At 49.2% G+C, this 27,583-nt stretch overlaps 1 protein-coding gene across 3 annotated transcripts in view; it reads right to left on the bottom strand.

The window, feature by feature from the left end:
* The window catches only part of GRIK4 (glutamate ionotropic receptor kainate type subunit 4), a 209,835-nt gene that overhangs the window by 48,905 nt on the left and 133,347 nt on the right, over positions 1–27,583 (bottom strand). For all 3 annotated transcript variants that reach the window (XM_074927244.1, XM_074927245.1, XM_074927246.1), the window contains exons 4-7: positions 23,069–23,166; positions 19,578–19,743; positions 12,758–12,936; positions 9,445–9,498 (exon numbers count right to left, since the gene is read on the bottom strand). In XM_074927244.1, the coding sequence (XP_074783345.1) occupies positions 9,445–9,498; positions 12,758–12,936; positions 19,578–19,743; positions 23,069–23,166 (497 nt within the window). The remainder of the gene's footprint in view (positions 1–9,444; positions 9,499–12,757; positions 12,937–19,577; positions 19,744–23,068; positions 23,167–27,583) is intronic.

Below are 27,583 nucleotides of genomic sequence, written 5' to 3'. Positions count from 1 at the left end.
GGGGTGAGAGCATCCGGACACTCCAGCATCTGCCTCTTCAGCTTCGGTCCCTATTTGTTTTTTTTCCTTTTCCTACACGGTCATTCACCACGCTTGACATTTCCAAACCCACGCTTTGCAAACACAAACTCATTTGCCATTCAAGGCCGGCACCGCTCAGCGGATTTCCAGAGCACGACGCCCCATCCTCCAAGTCCTGCTCCCACCTCCCGCCCTGCCCTCCCGCTGCAAGGGGCGAGCGCGGGCGGGAGAAGGGCTGGGAGCCCTGTTCTTGGACACCAGCTCAGGCAGCTCCTCTCCCCCTGTATTTGCATGCGAGTGTTCACACATTTACCTTTCCAAAGATCGGGCTGAGGTAGGGAAATACTGTTCACATCTGAGAAGCGAGGCTCAGACACGTGAATGGCTCTGTAGCGGGTGCACGGGGATTTGGTGTCAGATCCAAGGATTTCACATTGAGATGCACTGAGGCTGACTTTTGCCTAAGCTAGGGGAAATTTTAACCAGTCCGAGCACAACTGTGCTATACACACACACCTGACCTTGCCTCGACTGTGAGACAAAGCTGGTGGGCCTAGTGCTTACCCAGAATAGTTTCCCAGCCGCCTTTCCTCCCCTCCTGTGGTTACTCTTTGTTATCCGCAGTGCTGGCTCGGGCTTTTGCAGGCTTTCCAATGCAATAAGAGCAAGGAGCCATTAGGAAAATAACTCACACCTGTCAGCAGATTCTTTTTAAAAGGGGACTCCGAGCCCTGGTGCACCTTGTCCTAGCCTCCTCCGCCTGAGCAAACACAGCTTTGTGACCACAGGCTTTCAGCAAGACAAGGGTACCTGGTGAACACAAAAGGGGGCGAATCAAAGAGATGGGTGCAAACAGCAGCTCCCTTATTACTGCCTCTTTCACCGCCAATGATTTTTTTTTTTCCCCTCCTTACACTGGAACAATTGCAGTAGTTGAGCAGCATTTCGCCCTCTGCCTCAGTCCAGCTCCTTTATGCCAACTAGTGCAACCTGAGGCACAGGGAAGACCGTCAAAAAAAATCACGCCAAGGCTAATTTCAGGTACACCAACCCTGGCTGCCTGAATTCTTCCCCCTTTTTCAGGTTGGTTTTTAAAGCACTCACCAGAAGTCAATATTCTGTTTCATGAGGTCTCAGAAGAAAGTGGGCCCTGAGGGTCTGCAGCCAATATTAATGAACTTTTACAGAAGAAAAAAATCCCCAGGCTTTGCTCAAATCACAGGAAATTCTGCAGCAGCACCAGGCAATTACAGTGTGGATTTTCTGACTTCTACTACAGGGCTGCAACCACTAAATATGTGCTGTTAAATAACAACACTTAGCAATTCTATGGCACTCTATATTTTCAAAGTGCTAGGCACACATTAGCTAATTGAATACAAAGGGGTTCCCTGGGAGACAGCACTGGAGGAGTTATTAGAGGATGAAGTCACTCTTGGGTTTCTGTGCTTCATGCGGCACTCGACCTGCATTCTCACTTCACAGCAGCAGACAAAACCCAAGGAGTGACCCGAACATTTAGATCATTGGAAGGACCTGGCTAATAAAAGCCACACAGCCAAGCTCAGTAATTCATGATTTTTAAAGCCATGAGCCTGGATTTTCTGGCGTCGCTAGCTCTGAGTTACGATCAGGAGATTTATGGGCTACAGTCTCCATTCCATTAGAAACATAAACCCATATGGTACAAGTGTATTACTCACAGAATCACAGAACCAACTAGGTTGGAAAGGACCTTGAAGCTCCTCCAGTCCAACCATGACCCTCACCCTGACCGTTCCCAACTCCCCCAGATCCCTCAGCGCTGGCTCAGCCCGACTCTTCAACCCCTCCAGGGATCCCGGGGACTCCCCCCTGCCCTGGGCAGCCCATTCCAACGCCCAACAGCCCCTTCTGCACAGAAATCCTTCCTGACATCTAGTCTAAACTCAGTGCAAGTCTCGACTTGCACGTATGGATTATGTGCCAGATAATCCGAGCCGGGACTCAGCACCCACGAGCCATCTCCCACCTCAGCCTGTACGGGTGACGGGGCTCCCATGACGCGCCGGTGGGTTTCTGATGGAAATCCCCCTCCTGCCCTGCCCGTTTCACTCCGGCTCTGGAACTCATCACAGCAACACGCTGCTCCTCACATCGTCACAGCAGAGTGCCGGGTGAAGGTACAAAATCACTGCTGCCTTTCCCTGTGGGGATCCTGTCAGGACATTATTGTGCCCACAATACAGAGAAGGAAACTGAGGCACAGTGCAAACTATTGCAAGTGATTAAAAACCTGACAGTGCAATTCAGCCCAGGAGAGATGTGGATGAACAACAAGCCTTACAATGCAAAACATCAAGGCCAGCATTTGCATTTCAGCATATAATTAATGAAGTATCCTCCCAAACCTGCACCTAGACTACAGTAGACTCTGCAAACGATGGCTGGGTCTTCCCTTGCTACTGGCCCCTCTGCCACGGATCACACCCTCCCTCCCAAGTCTGGGAGACTTCTGCATGGAAAGGGCCAGTCAAGCAGGGGGCTATTAGTGTCATAGCAGCCTGCCTGATAAGCAAATGGTTTTTAAAGTGTGGAGCTGCGAACCCTCGAGACTCCCCGGCAGTGCCACGCTGTGGTCTCACTTCAGCGAGCGGCTCCTGGTAATTGCTCACTCCGCAGCGGCGAGGCGGGCAGTTTGCTATTCAGTGCCCTGCATCAGCTATTGAGCTCCTTCCAGCTTTATCGATTCAGCTGGTGATATTGTTCTACATCCCATTTGCGTGCGCAGAACCTCGCTTCCTGACTCGATTCTTATCACGTTTTTTAATAACCTAGATCACCCGGGAAGCAGGGAGACAGCAACTACTACCTGCACACTGGAGACAAGTATAAGGACGGTCCTGTTTCATTTTCAGTGACTCCAAGAACTTCCCGCACACCCTGCTCGACCTCAGGCCATCCCAAGCCCCTGGGAGGAACAGGATTTGCTCAGTTCAACCTACACCGACAGTTAGATGTCCCCCCTTGGTCCTCTCTCGTCACACACACACGTGGTTATCTTCCTCTTAATTACTGCGAGGATTTTACTGGATTTTTGGATCTGCTGATGAGCAGCCTCCAAAACACCCTCTGACACTTGTCAGCAGGAGAAACTCCTGGTGCTGTAAGCTCAGCAGGCTGCACTGACCTCATTCCCCTTGGTCCCAGCCAAGGATCCAGCCCTCTGAGGGCAGCGAGGGCTGATTTACACCAGGCACAGGCTGGCCCTGGGTCCAGAACACACTGTACCGCTCCTTCTCTATTTTCACGTGGAATGAGAAGGAGAATACTCGGCCAAGGCTTCCATTTCTCTATTAAGCCCTTGCTCTGGCAAAACTTCCATTTTAAGAGTATCTGGTGCTTAGAAAAGCTGTCACCCTCCAAACACAGACTTTTAGTTCCCGTACTAAGATTGCCTGGCAGCTTTTAATCAAGAGCCAAACCTTCAGCTGGTGCAAAGTCAGCACAGCTCTAGTGACTTCACTGCTGACATCACTGGGTGCCAATGTGCATCGTTATTCACCATTTTAGGGTTAGCTGGAGGAGATAAAGTATCTCAGCTCTTGGTTCTTATGGCAAACAAGACTCTTGTCAGGGAGTCTCTCCCCAGGGCATGGGGTGGTAGGACTGCTACGCTTAGTCCAAAGGGGCAGAAGATACCACCCTGGTCCTACTGACACTGAACAGATCTGGTGCAACTGCTGTGCAGTTACTCCAGGTTTTCACAGTTCAGGCACAAACCACATGTTGAGTCCAGAGCAAGACTTGCTGACAGAGAGGGGAGCAGAAGGGCTACTCTTCCTCCAGGGACACCCAAACAAATGGCTAAAACGTGGATTCTTCACAAGAAGCTTGAAAGACTTTAGGCTCCTGAGGTCCCCTACAGTGCTCTCGTATTGATGGCAGTTGTTAACAGCACCAAGAGTACAAGAAAGAAGAAAAATGTGCAAATCAACAAAGGACACAAAACACAGATTACAGTGAACGGCCTTCCCAGGGTGGTACCTCCCATCCTCCTCTGTAAGAGAGGGACCACCACCCGAGAATCACCACTGGCCTTGTGCATGGCTGTGTGCTCGTCACCCGACTGGGACGTTTGACCCCTGCAATGGTCAGTTCTTCACAATCTGTCACCACTGACCGATTTCTTCCCTGAGATCATCAGACCTCCTCTGCTAGATGTGGCAGTGGAGAAAATACAGGCCTTCGCCTCTCTGGATCCTGTTGCCCTCAGGGCTGAGTTGCCGAGTCTGTTAATCATTCCTAAGCTCCTCTAAGAACACATTTATTTATTTACTCAAGTGGACAATATTATGTTAAGTGCTTTATGGTTCTCTTGAAAGGCTCGGTTTATTTATAAACTATTGACAGAGTCAATAAGTTTATAATGGGCCGCATGTAAAAATCAATTTCTCTGGAAGAAAAAAAAAAGTCATCACAGCAACAAATTGTGGCCTTTTGAGTAGGTAAGTGAATGTGGGAGTTCTACCCAAGGCGCCATTCTTTGGCCATTCAAGAGGAACTGTGATCTCAACGAACTCAGGGACAGTTTAGGGGATCCATCCATATATAATCTGGTTGCTCTTACACAGCTGACACATCACAAAAGCATTGGTGTGTCCTGCGCTAGTAAGGATGGGTCTTTTACTGCCTCGTGCAAGGGGAGCTATTACATTTTGGAGGCTGTTCTTCGAACAGGAGCACTTTAGGAAAATACATTGCCCACAGCCTTAGTGAAAGCAATTTACTTCAACTTCTCTGCAGGGAGCCTAAGGTTTGAAGAGTAACAAATCCTCAAAGAGCAAAGAGGTCAAGTGCTAATGTTGGGACCTGAAAAGCACAGTGCCTGGAAAACAAGGGGTAGAAAGTCTGAAAGACAAATAGGACGAGACAGCGTGAGGGCAGAGGAAAAGAGAGAGGTTTGCTCTCACATCAGAGGGCCCGGGCTGTATCTTACGGAATGATTTACTCAACAGCTGGAAATCAAGCACAGGATGGACTCTGAACAACGCATAAAGAAGACCCAGACAGGTAAGTTAGCACAGGCAGCAAAATGCAGGGAGGTGCAGTTATTGCTTCGTCTAAATCCTCCTTTTCTCATGCTAACTAGAATGAGGAGAAATTGCTTTGGCATCCTTGCAAAAACCTGATTTGTTTGTCCTGCTACCACATGCCACTGGAAATACAAACCATAAATCCAGGGAATGATCGGGGCTCTACAAAAAGGTTTGCATCAGCTACCGGGAATCTGGAAGGCTGACTGGACTGAAAGGTAAAATTTGTCAAAGCAGAACAAGAGCGTCTGCCCTCTTCGCTTGCTCAAGGGAGAGCGAGGGTGCCTGCGGCCAGCAGAGCTGGTGCAGTGAAGCCAAACACCACGGCCTGGGCTGGAGCTCGCGCCGCAGAACCAGACACAAAAAGAGAAGGTCATTTCACCAAGAGACGGTAATTTCACAAAGCGGGACTAAAAGCCTAAGCTCCACAGCCCTGGTCAAATACGAAGCTGTAGTTCACTTTCCCTCTGCTCTACTTTCAATCACTACTTCCCTCCTTCCAAAGGATGTTTCCATAATGACAAGCTCCTGCTGAAATGTGCGATGTTGTCTGGGTGATTTGGACAGTAATTTCCCCTCCAGTTCCAACAGAGCATCCAGAGCTACAATTCACCTTTGAAAACCTCATCCTATATGAAGACCAACCTCTTTAAAAATCACTAAACAAAGAAGAAAAAAAAGAAAAACAGAAAACAAAAAAACCAAACCCAAACTGATTTATCTGGTCTCTGGAAATTGGATACGGCAGCTGTTTTATCAGCAGCAACACCTCCGCACAATATTGGAGAACAAAACTGCATCCAATGAATAGACTGTCTGACTCAAGGCACTAGTAAAACTTCTTTACACCTTTCTTCTTACAGTAATAATTTTAATTGTTTCAATTATTTCCATCTAATCTCCTTGATAAATTTTTTAAAATTTAAACCCAGCCTGAGGTCCATACGTTATAGTAAAAAAAAAAAAAAAAAAAGACAACAAAAACAATAGGAAAAAAAAAAAAAAAGACAAAACCAACAAGAAGCTACATCTAATTAACAAGCTAAAAGAATTAATTGCAGCACAGGATTTTGGAGGTATCCAACACACCCCCTGCTCTGCGCTGCTGATTTCAAGGGTTTCCAGCACTAGGATGGATGTTTTTTTCAATGCACAACAGCCTGATTGCAATGATATTATTATTATTATTATAATTCCTACTATTATGGAGCACACCTTGCATGGTCACAAGCTGTGTGGATACACGGAGACCCTGTGCTCTGCTGGGGCACGGGGAAAGGCCGACGGGCAGCTCTGAGCTCATCCCAGCACCGCACAAACCATGGCGCAGGGAGCAGCTGGCCACCGGGCCAGCGTTTGCAATTCACCAGCAGAAACTTTCAGCCCTCCCAGAAGGGTAAGTCCCAGACCAAGGGAGTGTAGTCGCTCCCTGGAGACGCCGTGAAGAACCTTTGGTCAAACGGAGATTTTTCTGCAAGGGGACTGAGGGCAGAAGGGTGCTCAGTCGCCACGAGCACGCCGTATGCAGATGATGGACGTGGGAAAGAAAAATGCAACAGAGCTGCTCTGCGACTTTCATTAGGACTTCTGGAAAATTTGTTGAGCGTCTGTTGCTGACAAAAAGGGTCCCCTGAGCTGGCTGAAGGAGGCTGATAATGAATTTGCACGCAGTAAATTAGCCTGTGGATATTTTTACATCAGACTGCTCGCCTCGGCTCCGATGGAAATGCACTGGGGGGCCGAGGACTTCCTCCTCATTTGCTCCCGCAATCTCCTGCCAAAGGCTGGCATCTGCTCTCACACGGCGCTCTGCCTCCCCGTCGAACGGCGGGCAGGGCAGCACTGACGCTATCTGCAGTCATCAGGCTGGCTACCGAGCAGCCGTCACCCCCGAACCGCTCTCCCGTGAACCGGCGCCGGAGAACTTGCAGCAACTCGCCTCCATCTAACGCTCCGCAGAGAGAGGAGCTGCAGCACACAACTAGCTGTTGGCTGGGATGGGCTTATTAAATAAAATTAATGCTAGAAGACTGAAAAAGAATTCCCCTCTAGTGCCGCAGGGCAGGTGTTTAATTCAGCATTTTATCCCCTTTCCTCTTCTTTTCTTTTTTTTTTTTCCTGAAATATTTTTCCATCTCCAAGCAGCTTAATGCTGTACAGACTGTCTATTCCTCTTCTGATGGGTTCTCCCTCCATTTAAAGCCATCTTTTAGCTTGCTCCCCTTGACAGCAGTTCACTATGATTTTATCTTTTCTATTAGGCAGTGATTGCAAAACCTCAGAGGGTTCATTAGGAGCTTGATAATCCCTCCAGATTTATTAGTCTAAATTGCTCACTCCCATCTCTCATCCCCATTTAAATATTACTAATTTCCTTAAACATCTCTTCCATCTGCCCAGTTTTTGCCCGATGTCACCTTTCTTTAATGGTCCCTGCCAAAAATCCAGTCAGTTCTGCTGAGGGCTGGTCTTTTGGACAAAGTGGCAAAATAACCTGGGTAAACAGATTAATATCCTGTGAGAGAGAATGGCAAAAAAATTCTTTTTTTTTTTTTTTTTCTCACCTGCCATAACTGCATTGCACTAGATGAATGGGTTTCAAAGACAAATCTCACCTCTCTGACCTCCAGCAAACGCTTAATCACACCCACACTCAAAACCAGTCTGGTGGTGGTGGTGGCGGCAGTGGGGAGCTTAATTTTTATAGCAATTTCTGTTGTCCAAGCACCATCAGGAACACGGACTCCACTGTGCTGGTGATGTGCAAATCCCTTACTATGTGCATAGTCCCTGTCCGTGGGGTGCATGTGACTGCCGGGATGGGGAGGGCAAGTGGAACAAGAAACAGTTGTTGGGACTGGAGGGCAACAGGAAAGCTACTTGCTGGGACTGGGAAATGACTGGAGTGGTTTAGTGCTGTGAGCAGGATCTGGTGGGGACGGCCACTGTCTCTTACCAGCTCCACCAGCAGCACCAGCACAGCTACACTCTGACTTGGGGCTGGCACTGGGGCTGAGCAATCACAAAGCAGCAGCCACCACCTTAAAACAAGTGGCCGTCACCTCCCGAGGGGGCAGCTCTTCCCTCAGCTCCATCACTGGGTGGTCCCCTCCAGGTACAGCCCCTTCCCTTCCCTTCCCTGCCCCGCAAGGTTAGGACCGACGGATCAAGCACTAAGCAGGAATCAGAATCCTGTTAATTCAGGTAGGAAGCTTGGGGCTTTTTCTTGGTTTTTGCATTTTTCCCTTTTCTGACATCTCCTTCCCCTATCCATTTTTCATTCTCCATCCCAATTGCTCTCTTGGCTTTCAACCCCTCCACTTCACTCCCTCCCCCTCCTCCTCTCCACTCCAGCTCTCCTGCCTACACATTTGGCTCCATCCGTTCCCGTCTGTCTCCCACCCAAACACAAAGCGTGATTCAGCTCTCGGCTTTCCTGGCACACACACACCCTGGCATAAATATTAATAGAAATTAGAGAATATGAGTATCATTTGGGGTTGGAAGGCACCTCCATTTAATCATCCAGCCCATCCTGCTGCACTCAGGTTTCCATCATCCCCACACCAGCATTAATAGGTAGGAATCTGGTCTCCCTGGCAGCAGCATTTCCCCCACGCCACTTGGCAGCCTGTTGAGGAGCCTTGTAGCTGCTGCAGCAAGAGAAGTTTCTCTGATGTTTATTTTGGGTTTCCCCCTGCTGCTGCCTAAGCCCATTACTCCTTGTTTAGCACAGTACTCTGGGATTTAACCGCACGATCCCCCCATTAATGTTATTAGTAGCTATAAAGCCAAATCACCAGGGGCCGTGCTGAAGATATACCCCGCTCTGCCTCTCAACATTTATGGCATCATCCTTGCTTTGTCTTACACAGCTGCTCTCAGAGGCACAGCAGAAAAGCACAGGGCTGTGGTGCCCTCGGCATGCCCAGCCCAGCGCAGCCAGCCCTCCTCCCGGCGTGGGAACGGTCTCGGCTCGGGGGCTGACACCTCCTGTGCCCTCAGGTCAGGAACCACCCGTCTGCTGGTGCTTCCCCAAGACCCACACGTCTCATCCCACCGGCTCTGCCACGATGTCAACAAATCCTGCCTTTGGCAGCTGCACGGGATCGATCGGTGCCGCTGAGCGTCCGTCAGCTTTCACCTCCCGAAGACTGGGGCAAGACTCGCCCGGACTGATACTCAGGTTTGCAGGGGGACACCCCTCCTTGCCTCCCTCCCTCTCCACCGCGAATCCCGGCTCCTCAAGCACGTGGCTCTTCCCAAGGCTCCCACAGGCCGGGGAGATCAGCTCCCATTAACATGACTCTACACGCACGCGGGAGAAAAGCCGAGAAAAACGTCTTACCAGATTAGTGAAGATATACGTGTAATAGGCAGACGCCATTCCCAGTTCAGCTGCCTGTGAAGGAGAGGAAAGGAGATTAGACCAGAACCTGACAATCTTCAATCTCCACTCCGGCAAGGCAGAGACTGGGCCACATTTGCTTTTTCATCCTTATCGCTCCGTGCAAGCGCGGCTGTCTTCCTGCAGGCGGGGAATGGTGGGACACAGCAACACAATTTGACCTGTGAAATTAAAGTCTGGGGAAGCAATTTTTCAGCAGGACTGAGCCTACCTCTGAGGTCTCCTCTCTGCAACAGCACTGAAAAAGCACCTCCATGGGGGCTGCCTGGCAGAGAGAAACCACCCAACACTGCACAAGACGCTGCTCTGGACCCCTGTGACTGTCTCTGCTCCCTCTGTGGCATGGTGCAAGGTGGCGTTTGGGGATCTCTGCATGCGGCCCCGTCCCTTGGGTGTATCCAGCCAAGGACCACCTGGAAGGAAGATGCCCACTGGAACCGAAAGCTCTTGCACCCCAGAACAGCAACCCGTACAGACCCTGGCAAGGCGAGGTGGGGTCCTGCAGCCCCAGCCTGAGGTCTCCAGAGGCCCTTGGGATGAGGAGTTCCTGGGGTGTACTGTGTGTTTGGAGGTTGGCTGAGCTTTGCTGCTCTGGAAATGGATGCTGCTTTTCTCTTGTTCAACTACCAACATCATTTTGAACATAATGATACCAACATCATTTTGAACATAATGAGGGAAAGCAGCAGTTGAGAGAGCTCAGGGCTTGTCCCTTTCACCACAAACAGCGTGATGGAGAGAGCAAGGCAGGAAAAGCTCTTCTGGAGTTACAGCCATCCCAGAGGTGGCTTTCCCACATGTATCAGTCAGATTTGGGCTCCATTCCCATAGATTAATTAGCATGAATGAAATGTAGTAACTCAGCACGTTCTCCAGAATTTAAACAGGGTCCCGATGGCCACAGAAAGAGAAAAAAGAAGGTGAAAGTATATGGAGATGCAGAAAGGAGGACACAGGTTTTTCCATGGGATGATCTGTTCTAGAGATCACAAACCAGGTCATTGAAGTCCTTTTCCAAAATTCAAAATTCTAAATAAACAAGAAGTTGTTTGTGGGAACAGATGCTCAGAAAAGTGGCGGATTACTCTGCAGATCCTCCTGAAAGCCTGTGTTTCACTGCCAAGCACAGCTGGTCTCAAATCGTGCTTCTGGACCTTGGCAAAGAGGTTTTCCCACCACCCCAGACCACACGGAGGAGCTGGAGGCTGGGAGGGAAGGACCAAAGGCAGTTCCTCCTTACGTGGTTTTAGACCCTTTCCATCTCCCCCAGAAGCTGGAGGATGGTGACAACAGAAAACGAGCGAAGGGAAGATACGAGGAGGCAGCTCAGATTGCACCTCTCCTTACTCCTGCCTGTTCTTTACCTATTTCTGCACAAAACCGAGTTTGTCCCCATCGCAGTGGAAGCAGACGGGGGCAGCAGGGAAAGCTCGGGTGCCCACGGAGGACTGACGGTGGCTTAAGTCTGGCTGTGTCCAGCCCTTGGGTTGCACGTTATCACCCTGTCCCCTGCACAGGTTGAAAAATGGACACAGCAATGTCACTTGACCGAAAGAGCACCACGACTCCAGAGGAAGCTCCCGCCCGGCCTTTCAGCCAGCTTTCCAGACAGCTGCCTTATTTTTAAGCCCCTACACAATAAAACCTGGCACCCATTTCCCTCCCTTTTTCCCTTCCTGGGGACAGCGATAATGTCAGTTCTTCTTCTGATCCACTTTGAAGTCAGTGCATTTGATTTCAAGGGCAGAAAATCAAAGCAAGCAACAAAGCGCTTCCTGTGAGCATTGCTCCCATCCATTTAACGTGCCTGCCGGCAGGTGGGCACCCAGGACAGGCTGGTAATCAAGGAAGCAACCATGTGTCTCCAGACCATATGTGGAGGGTAAGGGATGAGAAATTACAATTTCTCTCAATGTCCGAGGCCAGGACTGGTCTCCTGGGACAGGTCTGACACAAGGCACTTTCAAACCAAGTGCATTTTTCTTGCTTTTGGTGACTTGTGGTCAGGGGCCAAGGTTGTACCTAGTTGCTCACCACAGCCTCACTGCTTACTCTGGTTGCACCTCTATAAAGAAAATACTTTCCAGCTTCCCAAGGTGCAAGAAGTTGCCAGATCAGAAGCCCGTTATTTATTACCTTCCATTCCTACAATCCTCTAGGTGGGAAGAATACATTAGGTTTTACTGAACTGCTGAAAAATCATGGCAATCTCTGACATCTTTATCAGTCATGGCAGAAGGATGCTCGAGCCAGGAAGGGAAGCTGCGGGTGCCTAGAGAGTGCTGCTGTGTGCCTGTGGGAAGTCACTATAGCAACAGAGGAGGGGGACAGCCCTCAGCAGCCAGGCAGCACACAACAGGGACCAGGAGAAAAAAAAAAAAAAAAACAAAAAACAAAAAACCCCACAACCACCCTGCATAGAAGGGACCCAAAACCCCCACAACCCTCCCTGTTCATTCAGAAATGCAAAATTGCAAGCAGTGGAATAAAAATCTTTGGGGAGGGTGGGGAGGGAATAATAAAAACAATCCTAATGGTTTCTGTGGGCTGTCATCAGGGATAAATCTGATACAGTCAAGGCCTTTGAATAACCAACTCCCTGATACCTCAGCCAGGACACGGTGTGTAATGCCTGCACCAGCAGCCAAGGGGGGACCTCACTGCTTGGATCCTGCCTCCATTCAGCAAAGTACTTCTTGTTCCTTCCAGGATGTGGGAAACTCTATACAACTTTAGGCTCCATCTGGAGCCACTGCTCAATTTTGAAGTAGACTATCAAAACAAATGCTAAAAACTGCAGCAAGAGACCATTTAAAAATAAACATGATTAAAATAAAATCTCGGTTAATAAGACAATAAAAAAGGAAGCAAAAAGTTAGAAATGTACTTGGAGAAAAAAAAAAAAAAAAAGGATAAAAACTATCGCAGTGATTGACTAATTTCAGAGCGCTAAGCAGCCCTCCATGGCTGGCTGATGGCGACAGAAGCCACAAGCACGCAGAAAGCAAACGCATCAGCTCAGAGCAATTAAGCCACTGCTTCTACAGATACAGTCCTGGAAAGAGAGAACAAATTATTTTCCCCATAAACTCTATCAGTGGCAATTCCCCCTCTCAGCAGAGACCATTTCCAGCGTTGCTGCAGGAATTTTTACATTCCGTTATCATACAACACCTGCACGTGCGTGCTCATGCAGTCCCTCGTTCAGTGGGGGCAGCAGCGTTTACAACGGTGACGCTTAAGAGACACTTACCTTCTGCAAAATGGTATGAGACATGGAAGCATTGGCATGGACAATGATGGTAGCTGTTTTGTCATCTCGGATTTCTTTTAGGAGAGGGGTAGGATCCCGGCTGTCATCTAGCATGCGGACCGAGAGAGTGTCCTTGGAAATGAGGAACTGCCGAAGCAACTTCTCTAGGTTTAAAAGGCCTTCAAATAAAAGGGAGAAAAACAAAACAAAACAAAACAAAAAACAGATACATTTAAATGTTATGCTTGGTTCAAAAAGCACTTCTCCCATGGCCCATAGTCATACCCGGTAGGAAGCAGTCCCACGGTTCTGTGTGTGTACGCTGCAAAGGAAAGGGTCTGGGGCCGCAGCGAGGCTCTGTGCTTGGGACGGCAGGGAATGGGAAACCATGGATTGTCAGTCAGAGAGGGACCTGGGGGGGTGATTGACAGCCAGATGAACAGGAGCCAGCAGTGTGCCTGGTGGCCAAGGAGGCCAATGGCATCCTGGCTTGTGTCAGCCATAGCGCGGCCACAGGGACAGGGAAGGGATCTGAGCCCTGGGCTCGGCACTGGTGAGGCCGCCCCTCGCTGAGTGGGTTCAGTTTTGGGCCCCTCACCCCAAAAAGGCCATTGAATGACTCGAGCGTGGCCAGAGAAGGGCAACGGAGCTGGGGCAGGGTCTGGAGCACAGGTCTGCTGGGGAGCGGCTGGGGGAACTGGGGGGGTTCAGTCTGGAGAAGAGGAGGCTGAGGGGAGACCTCCTGGCCCTCTGCAACTCCCTGCCAGGAGGGGGCAGAGAGGGGGGATGAGTCTCTGGAGCCAAGTAATAAGTGATAGGACAAGAGAGAATGGCCTCAAGTTGCGCCAGGGAAGGTTTAGACTAGGTATTAGGAAGTATTTCTTTGCAGAAGGGGCTGTTGGGCATTGGAATGGGCTGCCCAGGGCAGGGGGGGAGTCCCCATCCCTGGGGGGGTTGAAGAGTCGGGTCGATTTAGCACTGAGGGATCTGGTGGAGTTGGGAACTGTCAGTGTGAGGTCAATGTTCTCCAGGGTCTTTTCCAACCGAGACAATTCCGTGATTCTGTGCTACACCAGCTGTTCTCCAGGCATAAAGTGGCCCCAAAGGCCTTTTGGGAAGAGATAAGACTGCTGATACAAATTCACTTGGGTCCCCAGAGCTCAGACAAGTTCTCCGTTATCCTCCTGCGTGCAGCATTGTTCTGGTTACCACTGGTTGCTGGAGATGATGCCTCCTCCTAAGCCTTTGCATTAGTAGCTCCCAAACTAACTGCCCTGCAAGGCACAACGTGATACACTCTGGAGATCTTGGAGCGCTCTGATGGGGAGCTCCTGTCTTCCAAGAGCATGTGTCCTGGGAGATGGAAAGCTCTGCTGAGAGCCAGACAAAGCAGAGATCATTGCAAAAATACAACAGGGCATCTACATTAAAAAATTGTGAGAAAAAATGGTGAGCATGGTCCTGGTGCAGCACAGAATTACTTGTGGACTGGGGATACCTAGAGCAACACAGAAGCCAAACAAACAAACCAAACAGCATATTTGGTGCTTTATGGAGAAACTGGAGAGTAGAGTAGGATGGTGTTTGCGGTCCAGCAGCCCCATCACTAGGCAAGGTCTCTGGAGACCTACCTTCCACCTCCATATCAAAGCCACCCTCCCTCTTTCTTTCCATCCACATTTCTGCCTCCCCACCACGGAGCCCTCCAGCGCCCCAGCACAGCGCAGCCCTCCACCTCCTCGGGCAGCATCTGCACGTGACCGGCTACGGGCAAGAGCCAGGACTCCGGCCACCCTGGCACTGCCCACAGAGTCCGCAGGACCGGGCTCTCCCTTCAGACAGGAGCTGAAGAAAAGAAGTAATAATTGTCGAGCGCCCACACGGATGAGTCCTGATTTCCCCGGACTTGTGCCGCATTGCCTTTGGCACTTCTGTCTGAAGTTTCTTCCTGCAGCTAGGTCACTGCAAGGGCTCATTGCAAGGGCTGCTTCCAGCACAGCTTCCTTGATATCGAATAAGACGTCAGAGCTCCTGCTGCAGCTTTTCTTAGTCAAGAAAGTATATTTGATAGTCTGTCTCTTCTATCCAGCTGCTGAGTTTCATTAGGAAATAACCTCCTGTCAAGTTTGATTGACCGCAGAGACCACCAGATGTAATCATTAGCAAGACACAGACAGCTCACACGGTCACACATCCCGTCCCTACAGAAAGACAATCTGAAGAGAAGGGGGAAAAGCTGAACTGAAGGAAACTGAAAAGACCAGAACTAGCAGAAGAATCACGTCCCAGTTGGCAGAGGGGCAAAACCCATCCTCGAGTCAGAGCTCTACTCTTAACCTAACCATACTTTTGACGGCATGAAACCGCTCATTCAGAAGGTCAGGGGCCGGGGGAGGGATATAACGCGATGTGATTAGCGTTGTGAGAGCGCTGCTTTCAAGGACTCCCAGCACTTGACAAAGGTAACAAAGCAGTGCATGAAAAGGGATACATCCAAGATGAGGAGCCTCTCGTTCACAGCGAGAATTTTTCAGCACGCGAAGTTTGCGCCGAGCTCTTTACAATGCATTCGCCTCTTACTTTTTTTTTTCCCTGAGTACAGGCAGGAACTCAGCGATGGACTACAAAACCACTCAGGGCCGGGATTCTCTGCATCACACCTGCTTCTTTTTCTTTCTCACTAGCCAGTGAATTCACTCTGTGTATGGGACACATGGACTAGACTTCATCTGAACACTGCTAGCTCAAGTGAACAGTAAATTTTACCTAAGCCCTCCATTTGATGCTTGCGAGGTTTATTTTCACCTCATTCCAATTTGCAAAGGAGCAGACAAGTTGCTGTAAATAACAACCCTGAGAATACCAAGTTTATTTGCTCACCCCAGCAAAATCTTCTGCTGCCAAACTGAGGAAGATTTTTAAGAGCACTTCACTAACTTTATAAAAAGTCTTGCATTAAAAAAAAAAAAAAAAAAGACAAGGGAATTATGGGAATTTACCTTTTTTTTTCCCCAATTATTTCCATTTCATGGCTGAAAGAAGTGGATGCTGAGGAGAAGGGGAGGCAGCACTACATGCAGCTCCCCAAGCACTCGCTACCAAACCCGCACATGGTTTAAGTCAGTGACGAGGACTGAGCACACCGGCCACCCATGCCAGGGTGCACTGGCACCACAGCCCACAGGACTATCACTGAACATAAACCGCTTCTGCCCTTGGAGAGAGTCCCCAGGCAAACGTCACGGCAAAGCCAGGGCTGGCAGCAGGGAGTGTTTGCACCGCAGTCGGTCCTGAGGGCTGGTGGGAGAAGCCCAGATTTACACCATGACGTGATTTTCAAGGGGACAGAAATTCATGGGAAGGTGGGTGTCTGGAGGAAAATCTTCAGCCGTTCCCTTTGGAAATGCACCTTTTCAATTTAATTTCCTGCAGAAATAAAATTCAATCCTGCTCCTTAACGCCGCAGGTTGCCCATCTCAGCTCTAAGTTAATCTTGTGAACCGGAGAGCATCCCTCTGCCAACTGCTATGAGCTTGTGATTCACGTCGGACCCTCAGCTTCCTCTTCATTTTTCTCTTTGCAGACCACATCTGCCCCCTCTGCTGCCGCCTTCTCCTCCAGCCCACAGTTCCCCAGGGCACGAGCCCAGGTAACAGAGCCACCCTGGCCTCTGCCACGAGGAAGGCAGAGCCCAGCTGCTGAGTTTCTAAAGCACATCAGCCACAGAGAGGAGGAAACGGGACCAGGGAAAAAGGAAGCGTTTGATCTCCTCCTCTGGCTCAAGGAAATTATCATTTCCAGCACGTCAGATCCTACCTCATCAGGCCTCCTGCTCGCAGCTCCTCTTGCCAGGTGGAGGGAAGTCTCTATTATCTGCAGAGATTCCCCTTTGTTTGATGACAAGAGGACGCGGGATGCTGCTGCTGACAGACTGGCACTTCAAAAGGGCGCTCCGCGAGCCGAATGGGAGCAAGGGCTCGCAGACGCTTCCTGGCAACTTTTGAAGTACCAAAGCGAGGACCACCGGGTGCAGAGAGGCTGTCTGAACAGTCCTACGGGGACCGCAGGCACGCACCCAGGCAGGCCGGTTCTTTGAGCTGGCCAGTGGGAAGTCCTGACCATGATTATTTTATTTTTTCCTTTTCTTACACAAACATTTGGAGCTGGCAGGAGTGGCCCCCACCCCCAAGCTTTCTGCAGACCTGTCCTCCTCCCCAGGGGAGCTGACCCACCTTGCCACCCACTGCCCAGGAACGCCCCCAAAAAGCAGGAAAGGCAGGATCTGGAGACTCCCGTGGAGTCTCACATCCCTGTTTATTGCTCTTGCCCGTGAGAGGCTGCTGGAGAGAAGGAGACAGGCTTCTCCTCTCCGAGCTCTGCTGACCAAGGCCCAGGGCACCAGAAGTTCTGTTTCTGGTTGCACTGGGTTTGTGCTGGTTCAATCCTTAACCCTGATTGTTGGCAAGAGAAATGGTGCTTCCCATCATCCAGCCTCACTCTTACACCCAACAGCATTGCTTCAGACATCTCCCTGTGGCCCTAAGGCACAGGCATGCTTTTTGACCTCACCCCCTGGTCTCCCTTCTTAAACACTGGGTGTTATCTCCTCCTCTCTGACAATCAGAGCTTAAAAGTAGCTCCTATGAAGCCGATGCACCCCTGTATTTGCCTGTGGTTGCCTTTTGGGGTCAAGGTTTCTGTGGAATCACACAAAGCCTTCCATGGCAGGACTCCAGAGCTATTCACAAATTAGCTAATTATTCCACACTGCAGGGAAACTGAGTCACATAATCTTATTCTATTCACTATTGCATTACACTTAGGCTGGCCTAAGTTCATTGACTTTGAGGGTCATTTTCTGCTTCTGCCAGAAGAAACTACAATCAGTCCCCAGAGGAAGGATGTGGCTCCTTACAGTGCTAGTATGAGAGTGACGGGATAGGACTCAGGGGTCCCATCACACAGCCTTGTGCTTAAACCAAAACAGCTACGACTTTCCCTCCTGGGATCTAAATAATAACATCCCTCAAAACAACATTTCCTCACTGATGAGCAGACAGCTCCTATGCTCTCCTTATTTGCCTCCAGGGAACGTTCCGAAAGCCCAAAGTGTCTCGAGATAGTTGTTGAAGGACTGTGCTTAGGAGTCCCGCTTGTCCTCAGGGAAAATGAGGGCTGGTGCTACTACATGAAGCTGGATGATGACTTTTCTGCACTCCATTATAGCCAGAGCGTGTTGTGCTTCAAGCCTAGCTCAGATAAGGACCTCAGTGAGCACAAAGAGCAGGATGCATGAAACACACCCGTCCCCCTCCTTCCCTGGGTCTGGGAAGGACTCGGGCTGCACAGCACATCCTAAATATTGAGTCACCCAGGAATAAACTGGATTAATTCAATTAAAAAGGCGTTATTTTAATGTGAGCTATTGGGTTCCCGAGGTTTTTCTAGTTAAATGAAGAAAATGGTGTGAAATGAAGAAAATGGTGTGTATGCATGCTCTGTGCCTGGCAGCACTGTGAGGACAAATCTGGGAGCATGCTGCCTGGCAGGTAAGAAAACAAGAAAACCCAATTATGTTTTCTTCCTTTTTTTTTTTTTTTTTTTCTTTTCATGTAAGGTTAAGGTTAGACAATGAAAAATTCCAGCACTAGAAGTAATGTAGGAGAACATTCGCATTATTTTAATTGCATAATTTCGGGTCAGGGCCTCGGCCAGGGTAAATCTGAGCGTGTTTATTGAAGGCAATTTACTGACTGACATCAGCTGAGGATGTGGTCTCTTCAGGGTACATAAAGCAAAAAGAAAACGCAAAGACACTCTTATTCCTTCTGTCCTGGTGCAGGTGTCTGCCACCACACTGCTGGTGGTGTGAAGCTTGCCCAGGGCTAGCTGGAAAGGATGCTGCCTTGCCTTTGTACCTGGCCCCACAGAATCTGCTAAACTCTGGCCAGTATCCCCAGAGCTCTCACCGGATCCATGTGCCTTTGCAAAGCCCCTCATCCAGTGATGACCATACAAACCCCTTGTTTGTACGGTCAACTCTAGTGCTAACGAGTCTGGCTACTGGATAATAAAACCAAAATCAGTGTGGCTACTACACGCCAGCTACTTACCTCCATGCTGACCTTAAAAAAGCACCAGACACAGGTTACTCTAACCACTGTGATGCAGAGCCTGCTCCTGCCATCTCAGAAGACTTATGCAGAGATGAATATGGTCTTGCTGAGGTGAATGCTCCAGCATCCAGATGCACAATTACCAGCAGATGTATGGCTGCAGAGCCCAAGAGGGTGTGCAGTGTATAGACTATTAATCAAGTCCCGCTTTTAGGCCACGAACTGCACGTGGGTTTGGGAAAGACATATTTCTAAAAGCTTTACTTGCCTAAAATAATCTCCAGAAACAAGCCTAAGCCTTTTTTTTTTTTTTTTTTTTTTTTTTTTTAATCATTTCAAAAACCCATCTGTGCAAGCAAAACACTCCTCAGATTGTCAAACAGAAGGCAGGCAAGTCTCTCCCCATACCCTTTCCTCCTCTCACAAGCACCGCAAACACCTCCACGGGGCAACAAGGGTGGAGAAGCAGCCCCGCAGGTCTCCACTGTTTCGGGCTGCTCTGCCCGAGTGCCCGCCTGCTGCCAACAGAAGAGACCCTGCCACCACAAACCAGCCGAGACAAACACCCTGGGACACAGCAGCGAGGCAGCTCTCGCACGCTGCCTCGGGGACCTTCTCCAACAGGCACCAAACACGCAGAAGGAGATAGAACAGAAGGCACCGGGAGCAGAGGGGCCGCCAAACCCAGCCTGGCAATGACTTACATTCAGCTTTGGCACAGATGAGGCAGGCAGTGGTGCAGTTAAAGAAATTCAGGATTCCTGCCACGGCTACGCTGATATCGGTGTTGCTGGGATGGAGGTTGAGGGTGGTGAACCGCTGGAGCTGCAGCTTCAGGAACTCCTCTGGCGCCACTTTGAAGTGGGGAACCTAAGTGGGGAGGAGGGGAAAGAAAACATAATTAAAGAGGAAAAAAAGAAATAAAAACAAGTAAATCTACCATAAAGGACCTTTGGTGTGAAATGCACAGCAGGCAGAAAGTGAAATATCCCAATAAAACTGCAGAAGCGTCACTGGAGTGAAGAGAGGGTGGGATTTGTGCAATAGCAGAGGAAAATAATTATCACGGCAACAAGAAGCCACGGGAAGGAGGGGATCAGGAAAAGTCTTGCTGAGCCACTCAGAGAAAGGCAACAGGGCTGTGATTACAACACAGGAAACCATTCCGGATGAGTTCAACCTAATTAGCTTGGGCACTAATTGTAACTGGGCCCACACCTCATCTGGGGCTGGCTGCCTGGGTAAACACGGAGGATGCTCTGCAGGCAGGCAGGGAGTTACACAGCCCGTGCTGGGGACCCCCAGACCTTTGCTGTGGGCTGGATGGATGACGTGCTGCAAATCCACCTCTGCCTGCCGTGCCGATGTGTCGTCAGGTAATTAGGAGAGATGAAGGGAAGAACAAGATGACCCTGCGCTGGCGAGGCTCAGGAGAGAGAGAAACAGATGCAGCAGCCAGAAGCTTTGGGCTTTTTTTTTTGATCAGCGGAGAGGTAACAGGTAGCCATACGGTGGGCAAGCTCCAACGGGACTGCAGCCACGAGTCCTGATAATGCTGCGATGCCATTAATACAGCGGAGCAGGAGGCGGGGGTGGGATGCTGTGTCCTGGGGAATTCAGGGAAGGGGGAGCAGGGAAGCTCCATGGGGGGACAGCCCCAGGGCTCCCCGCGAGGCAGCTCTGCTGCACACCTTGTGGCTCTGTGTAGAGGCAGACAGATCAAGCTCAGACACCGGGCGGGGTGGGGGGGATTCAGCCAAATATTGTTTTTCCTTTTGCTGAGTGAATTATTTGGAAGAAATAGAAGGCAGAGAAAGGGAAACATCTGCTTTGGCTTCATTAGAGGAGTGTCAAGTCCTCTTTTCCTCCATTATTAGTCCTTCTGGAAGCTATCATCCTATGCCTCCCATCTCCCTCCTCTTGGGAAAGGCTATTAGTAGGTTGTGATGGCTGCTTTATTGACAGCATAAGCTGTTTGGTTAGCAATAGGAAAGTTAAAGAGTAATAAGCTTTTATCTGCCTTGATTTCACTCTGCAGCCCTCATCGCAGGCTCCGCTAACAGGGAGAGAAGCAGATTGCAAGCGAAAGGCAAATTCCTTTAACCAGAGCAGACAGGGCAGCTCCCGTACAAGCATGCTGATCGCTGTCAGGAGCCAGATGGAGGCTGAGACCTGCAGCAACCCCAGCTACCAGAGAGAAGAGAGATGCCGAGGTGAAGGCAGCCCCCACCACTGCAGCTCCTGCAAGCGCCCAGAGCTGACCACCGCCCTGGTTCAGACCTCACCTTCAGTCCCGGAGCCCTCCTCTCCTTTCCAAGAGCTCTGCCCCAGTGCAACATCCCTTTCTAGGCAGGAGAGAAGGAAATGTTTGGGCCAAAGGCACTAAAGGGGTAACACAGAGGAGAAAGGTTCGTCCCCCAGTTTTACTGCAGGCTCCTGGTGAACATCAGGCCAGTCACTCCATCTGGGGCCTGCGTGGTAAAACGGGGACACCTTCTACCTGACGGATGGCTGTACGTACAGTGGCTCTGGCTGGGTTGCTGGATCATGTTTAACGCAGCGGCACCAACTGATGTTACTAGGATATAAATCACGGGGAGTTACTGCAGGTTTACATCACTAGGAGGGCAGCTGAGATCACGCTTCAGAATCAAATACCTTAGAAGTGCACTAGCACTCACCTTTCATTTTCGGAAAAAAAAAATAAAATACGAAGAGACTTAGATCAGAGACTCAGACTGAATATGAATTTCAGGGGAAAAACACTTGCAATCTGTTACTGCAGAGTTGCCTCTGCCTGGGATGGAGCACATGTCTGGGACATTTAACTGGAGAAAGCACTACAAAATACTCTCAAGAGACCCATCCTGCTGCAGCCCAAAGCACTAGGTCTAAAAAGATCTCTTCCATCTCTTCAACACTTCTGATTCTCAGGGAACAAAGAGCAGCAGTCATTTGTGAATGCAAGCTATTTACAGTGCTCAGTCCCAGGCACTCCCCTCCTTGGAGGCTGGGCTCCAGAGAAAGACCACTAAATGGCTGAGAGATGTTATCTGGCTTTAAAGGGATGAACTATGAGAAGAGAACTCAATTTCTTTTCCCCTGCGCAGAGCCAGATCAGTATAAGATGGTTCAAGGCTTATAAAATATTAAATCAGGCACACAGTCTGAACACAGATAAAAGGGTTTGCATTGATGGAACAGCAGCTTTCCAAGTACGTGCACAAAGTCATGTCACACCCAGGAACTTTGGTCCGGAGGTTCACCCGCCAGGGCAAGCCGAGGTTTCTGCAGCCCTCAGTCAGCGGGGACATGGTTCACAGCGGTGTTACACGTGAAGGAAGCTGAAGTATAAGGCAGTTACAGATGAGAACAAGGACAAGGCAGGCAGAAAAGAGAGAGGAAATGGAAAAGGAGTAAGCTGGAGGAACATGTGCTTTAGGAGATGGGGTGATAAACCAAGCTGTCAACTCTGGTTGTTAGAAGCCCTTGCAGAGCAGGGGAAGGATGATCTAGCAGGTGAGATGACTACAGCACGTCATCTTTGCCAAGGATGGCCTGGAGTACCGTGGGCAGGTACCTCACTGCCCCTGTCTTGCTCTGCCTTGCAACTGGGACCTGAGGACAGAACACACTGGGGATGAGGTGGCACGTGGACATCAGCCGGAGAGGGCCTGGGGAGCCGGGTGGAAGGGAGAGGTGTGCACACACAGAAGTGATGAATGAAACAGAGCTCCAGACTTTCACAAGAACTGCAAGAGACAGACCCAGGCGAGGGCGAAGGCAGAGCAGGGCAGAGCTGGAAGCTGCAGCAGGGACCTAGCGTAGATGTGAGAGTCTCAAACTAAACCCTTCAAGGCTGCAGAAAGCCCTTCTGCGTGGGATCTGCACAGGAGCATCGCTGCTCAGTACGGTGGAAAATTAAAAACCTAATCCACACTTACTAAATCACCACCAAAATGCTGTGTTCCCCGGGAGCCCGGGCACGGGGTGGCAGCCAGTGGGAAGGACAGCATGCAGGAGGTGGGAGCCGGGGAATGGCTCAGGATCCCTGCCCCAGACCTGCCACAAAACACCAGGAGGAGAGAGCCAGGGCTCCCGTGTTGCCCTCCCAGCCCCGGGCGCAAGGGCGTTGGAGCCAAGTCAGTCAGTGCAAGGGCACAGACTTACTCCACCAAGGGGCGTTTCCACTTACCTCTTTCTCCCCACAGATATTGCTGATAATGGAGCTCGAGGCTGGGCTTGAGGAAGGTCCCAGGACGCCTACCACTCCTTTTGGGAGAATCTGGCACACTGCGGGCACCAGAGAGAGGAAACGTGTTAGACTTCATCCTCAATCTCCTGCTGAAGTCATGCTTACAGCACCTGCTGCACCCTACTAAGGACACAGTAACACCTTCACACAACATACCCCCTGCCACGTATGTCCCCAAAAAATCCCTCCATTCCCCTCTGAAGCACCGTCACCCTGCCTGCAACACCCTCCTCTCTGTCCCTCCTCAGCCTTTCTAAATCTCACCTGAACTCTCCCCAGAGACCCAACATCCTCATCTCCAACTCAGAACTGGGGTCTCTCTCTTGTAACATCCATTTTTGGCCCCATCTGATATTCTCCAAGATAAAATATTAACTAAAGTTTATGGAAGACACTAAACACAGCAGTGACCTGGCTTCAAAGCATCATCTAGCAGCAAACAAACTTATATGAATTTCTTCCCTCATTCTCTGCAGAGCTCACTGGTAATAATAAGGATCATATTACTGTTTTTCATTTGTGTTTTTTTTTTTTTTTTTTTCTGGCAGTAGTTAATCTTCTGGCTCCGTGCCACCAAGGTTAGCAGAACAATAAAAAGACCCTGACAAAATGAAGAAGTTAAATCTCTTCCCTCAAGCTTCCCGGGTTAAACTGCAACCTTTTGTCCTTTTAATTCACAGCACAAATTTAGCTGAATGGCACTCCAAGGACTACCCCAGCTGGTGTCACCTCCCTGCTGCCATCCCAATCAACCACGTCGCTCAGAAACGCTCCTCCAGAGCAGCTTGTGCAGGCAAAGCCTCGTGAACAGAAGGCAAGAGCCCGTCACACCTGAATCCCTGGACTCCGAAAGGCTGCTCCGAACATGTGCTGGCCACAGTTTATTCTGAAATACCAGACCTGCCTCAGCACCACCACGCACTCAGCTCCTTTCTCCCTGGACAGACAAAGCCACATTTGCTCAACTGGTGTCAAGTGACGGCTTTCTGAAGAAAGAGGATACCACAGGGGAGAAAAGAGGCACCGCAACTCCTTATCAGTTCTGGCGAGAGGAAGCTCACAACATTTTCATATGTAAAAACTAAACCACCATATCACAAAGCTGAGATTTTAACGATAGTGCCTCTTCAGTATCAAATGGCTGGTCTGTTACAGAGCACCATCCTGCCCGCTTACAAGTCCCCAGCTTACAAGTCAGACGAGCTTTTGTGATGGTTGTAAAAGTTATCTAGATTCAGTGGCTGGAAAAAGAGCTAGAAAAATTCAAACCAGAATATATTTTTTGTAGCGAAGGCAGTTCATCATCAAAACTGTCGTACTACAGATCAGAGCAGGTTTTCTATCAACTTCAAGTCTTTAAATCAAGACATGAAATGAGAGCCTATAGTGTGATTGGGGTTTCTGTAGAACTATGAGGCTGAGCGTAGTGCTCAGCAAGTGGACTTCTACTGTCTCTTTTCTGCAGAAGATCAGCTAATCAAGGTGGTCATCTCTGGCCTTAGACTTCATAAGTCTCCATAGCCTCATGCCTGGAACATGAGGCCAAAAGCTGAGGACTTAGTTTGGCACTTTGGGGAACTGGTTTTACTTCTCTCTAAGTGTTACTTGAAGGAAAAACTCCACATACTACCAGGTCCCTGTACATATTGATTGCTCTGACTTCTTACAGAAAGTGCCGATGATATGCAAAGATCTTCTCTTGGGTTTTCCTTCCTTCCATGCTCTCTCACCCTCCACCATTCTCAGTCTGCTACAGAACGAGTGATATTTTTCTGCTGCATCTTCAAAGGAATCCAGCACTTGCTTTTTCTCTGCGCTTAAAAATTTACAGGCACTTACACCTCTTCAGAACATCCTTTTAAATAAGAGCCCCAGCAATTTGAAAATCCCGAATGCTATCTCTGTGGCCCTCATCAGTCCCTCTTAGCTGCAGCAGACCTTTCGGGTGCTCTGCAGTTCAGCATCTAGGAGGAAGGAGCTGCTCCAAGTCCTCTTTATCCACAGGTCTTTATGGCAGAAGTCCTGGGGGGAATTTCCTTGTGCACACAGGGGAAAGTTTGGTGAACACTTTTCTTCTCATCTCTGGTACTGAGAACAAAAAGTGGGTTAAGTAGTCATGGCAACAGAGTTGCAACAACTGTCAGAAGAAAAAGACCTGGCTTATCACTCCAAGGGTGAAACATCCAGTAAAATTAAGGAAAACGAATGGAAACAAAGTGGAGGTGCCTGAGGCAAAGGTTTTGACCAGGTTTGGATGGCTGCTTCTCTTTGTAACCCAAACACATTTCCTACTGCAGAACATGACCCAATGCTGTTAGTCTCTACATGGTGAAAAGGCTCAACCCTGCCGCCGTAGCGGGCACCGCGGATTCAGAGAAGCACCCGCAGGGATGTCGAAATGTCGGCTCTGTACCAAAAATTGATCCCTGGAAACCACACGGACTATAACCACAGACCCTGGTGTAGCCCCCACCAACTCAAGTCTCTTCATACTCCATCATACGGGTGTCACGTAAGCTGCACACTCTGCAATACGTATTTTTGATTGGTGCAAACCCAGTTACCTCTGCCCAAGATCATGTCCAATTTTTATGTTGTTTAAGATTCAGTACCTGAAGAAATACAAGACATTGAGGTGACATCACTTTAAAAAGTTCTTTATCATGAGATGGGACGTGGGTATTACTGGTCATCCTTGACCTGAAGGCCTGAGATGTCCCAAACCTCCTATTTCAGCTGGTTTTATTGGCTGCCTGCACTGAGCTGTTTTAAGTTAACATTCTTGAAGGACAGTGGGACAGAAAAAAACAGAAAGAGGTTTAACAAACAGGTCTCTTAACAACACTCTCAAAATAAATAAATAAAATTTAAAAAATAAATTTTATAAAACCTTGGAAACAAAACATCCTCAGGTAAACCCTTCTCTGCTGAGACGTGCACTGGTTTAGGCAGGACAGGATCCCTCCCTGCCATCACTCGGGGGCAGGTCCTCGAAGGTGTGAACTGATGATTGCTGCCTTTCTACTTCTGCGTGGACCTCTCTGCACTGCTTGCACAGCTCAGGTGTCCCATCACAGTTCCTCCTTCTGCACAGTTACGGGCTTTGCCCAGAAGCAGGAGTGGGGCCAGAGTCTCCTGTCCCCCTCCCAGCACAGGCTACACCCCGGAGTAGGGAGGTGGCCCTCACGCAAGCTCAGGTGTGTTTTCAACGTGCAATGTAAAACGGTGACCCTCCTTTCAGACCAGGCAGCCTGTCCTGCCACGTGAGCCAGAGAGGGCTGTGTTCAACAGCTCCCACCAGCATACGTGGGAATTCATACAGGTCTGGACGCTCAGGAAGCAGCGAGGTATGTTTTAAAGGAGGATGGAAATAGGTGCTTATTTTTGAACACGAAAAAGCACAACAACAGATGAGCACCTCTCGCGTTATAGACTATGTACATCCACTTAGTCACGGTCAGGTAGTGCCTTTCACCTCCTAGAGCTCACGGCACTTGGCAAGCATTTCCATGAACTCTCCCGGCTCAAAGCACGGCTGAAAGCTCTGGGGTGAGAGCATCCACCCACGGTGCAGAACACAGCATCTCTTTCACTGCATACAGATACCCGATACCAGGCTTTCAAACGGCAGGCAAAGAAGATTCCTGCCTCTAATTGAAAATAAATGAGCAGGGAAGGTATGCAATTACCTCCACATTTCCATGATTGGAAAACATATCAGAAGATCTTGAATGACAGGGACTGGTCAGGACAAGATTCTCATGCAGAAAACACCAAGCGCATAAAGAGATGGCGTGATGGAGAGTGCATCCTGCACCGTGGCTCCGAGGCGGCTCCCTGCAGCATCCTTTCTGCTTCTTAACAGGAACCCGTTTAAATGTGAAATTCAACAGGATCACAGAAATGGTGGGACAGTTAATAGCACATTTGAGGTGATGTCACTGAACGGATGAATCAGACACTTGGAAATATTGGTGCGAATAAATAAAAATTAAAAAAAAAATCCTTCAGCTGCTCGATCACTCCGACTGCTGATCTGCCCTGAGATGTTTGGATTAACAACAAAAAGATGCTTAAAAGACTGATGAGGCAATAGGGGACAGGGTGACAAGTAGAAAATCTGTCCTTCCCTGGACATCAAAAGGAATAAGGTGTTTTAGATAAAGGCATGACTAAACAAGTCATTTTGGATCTCCATAAAGCGAGCTGAAACATCAAACACAAAGAGAGAACAGGCTTTAACTTATAACAGAGGGGTGGAAAAAAAAAAAAAAAAAAAAAAAAGCTCTATCCAAAACCTTTCACTGCAAGCTCATTTCAAAACACCGGATTTCACAGATGTTGCATATAGGAAAAGTCAACGTTTGTCTTCATTCATATATTAAAGCTGAAATAGCAAACTATGCACGGATGTGATTAAGACTGACTCATATTTTACCTGCTATGGCAATTGTG

This window comes from Athene noctua, chromosome 26 (assembly GCF_965140245.1).
Source record: "Athene noctua chromosome 26, bAthNoc1.hap1.1, whole genome shotgun sequence".
Lineage (NCBI taxonomy): Eukaryota > Metazoa > Chordata > Aves > Strigiformes > Strigidae > Athene > Athene noctua.
This window is presented reverse-complemented; position numbering and strand designations above follow the sequence as displayed.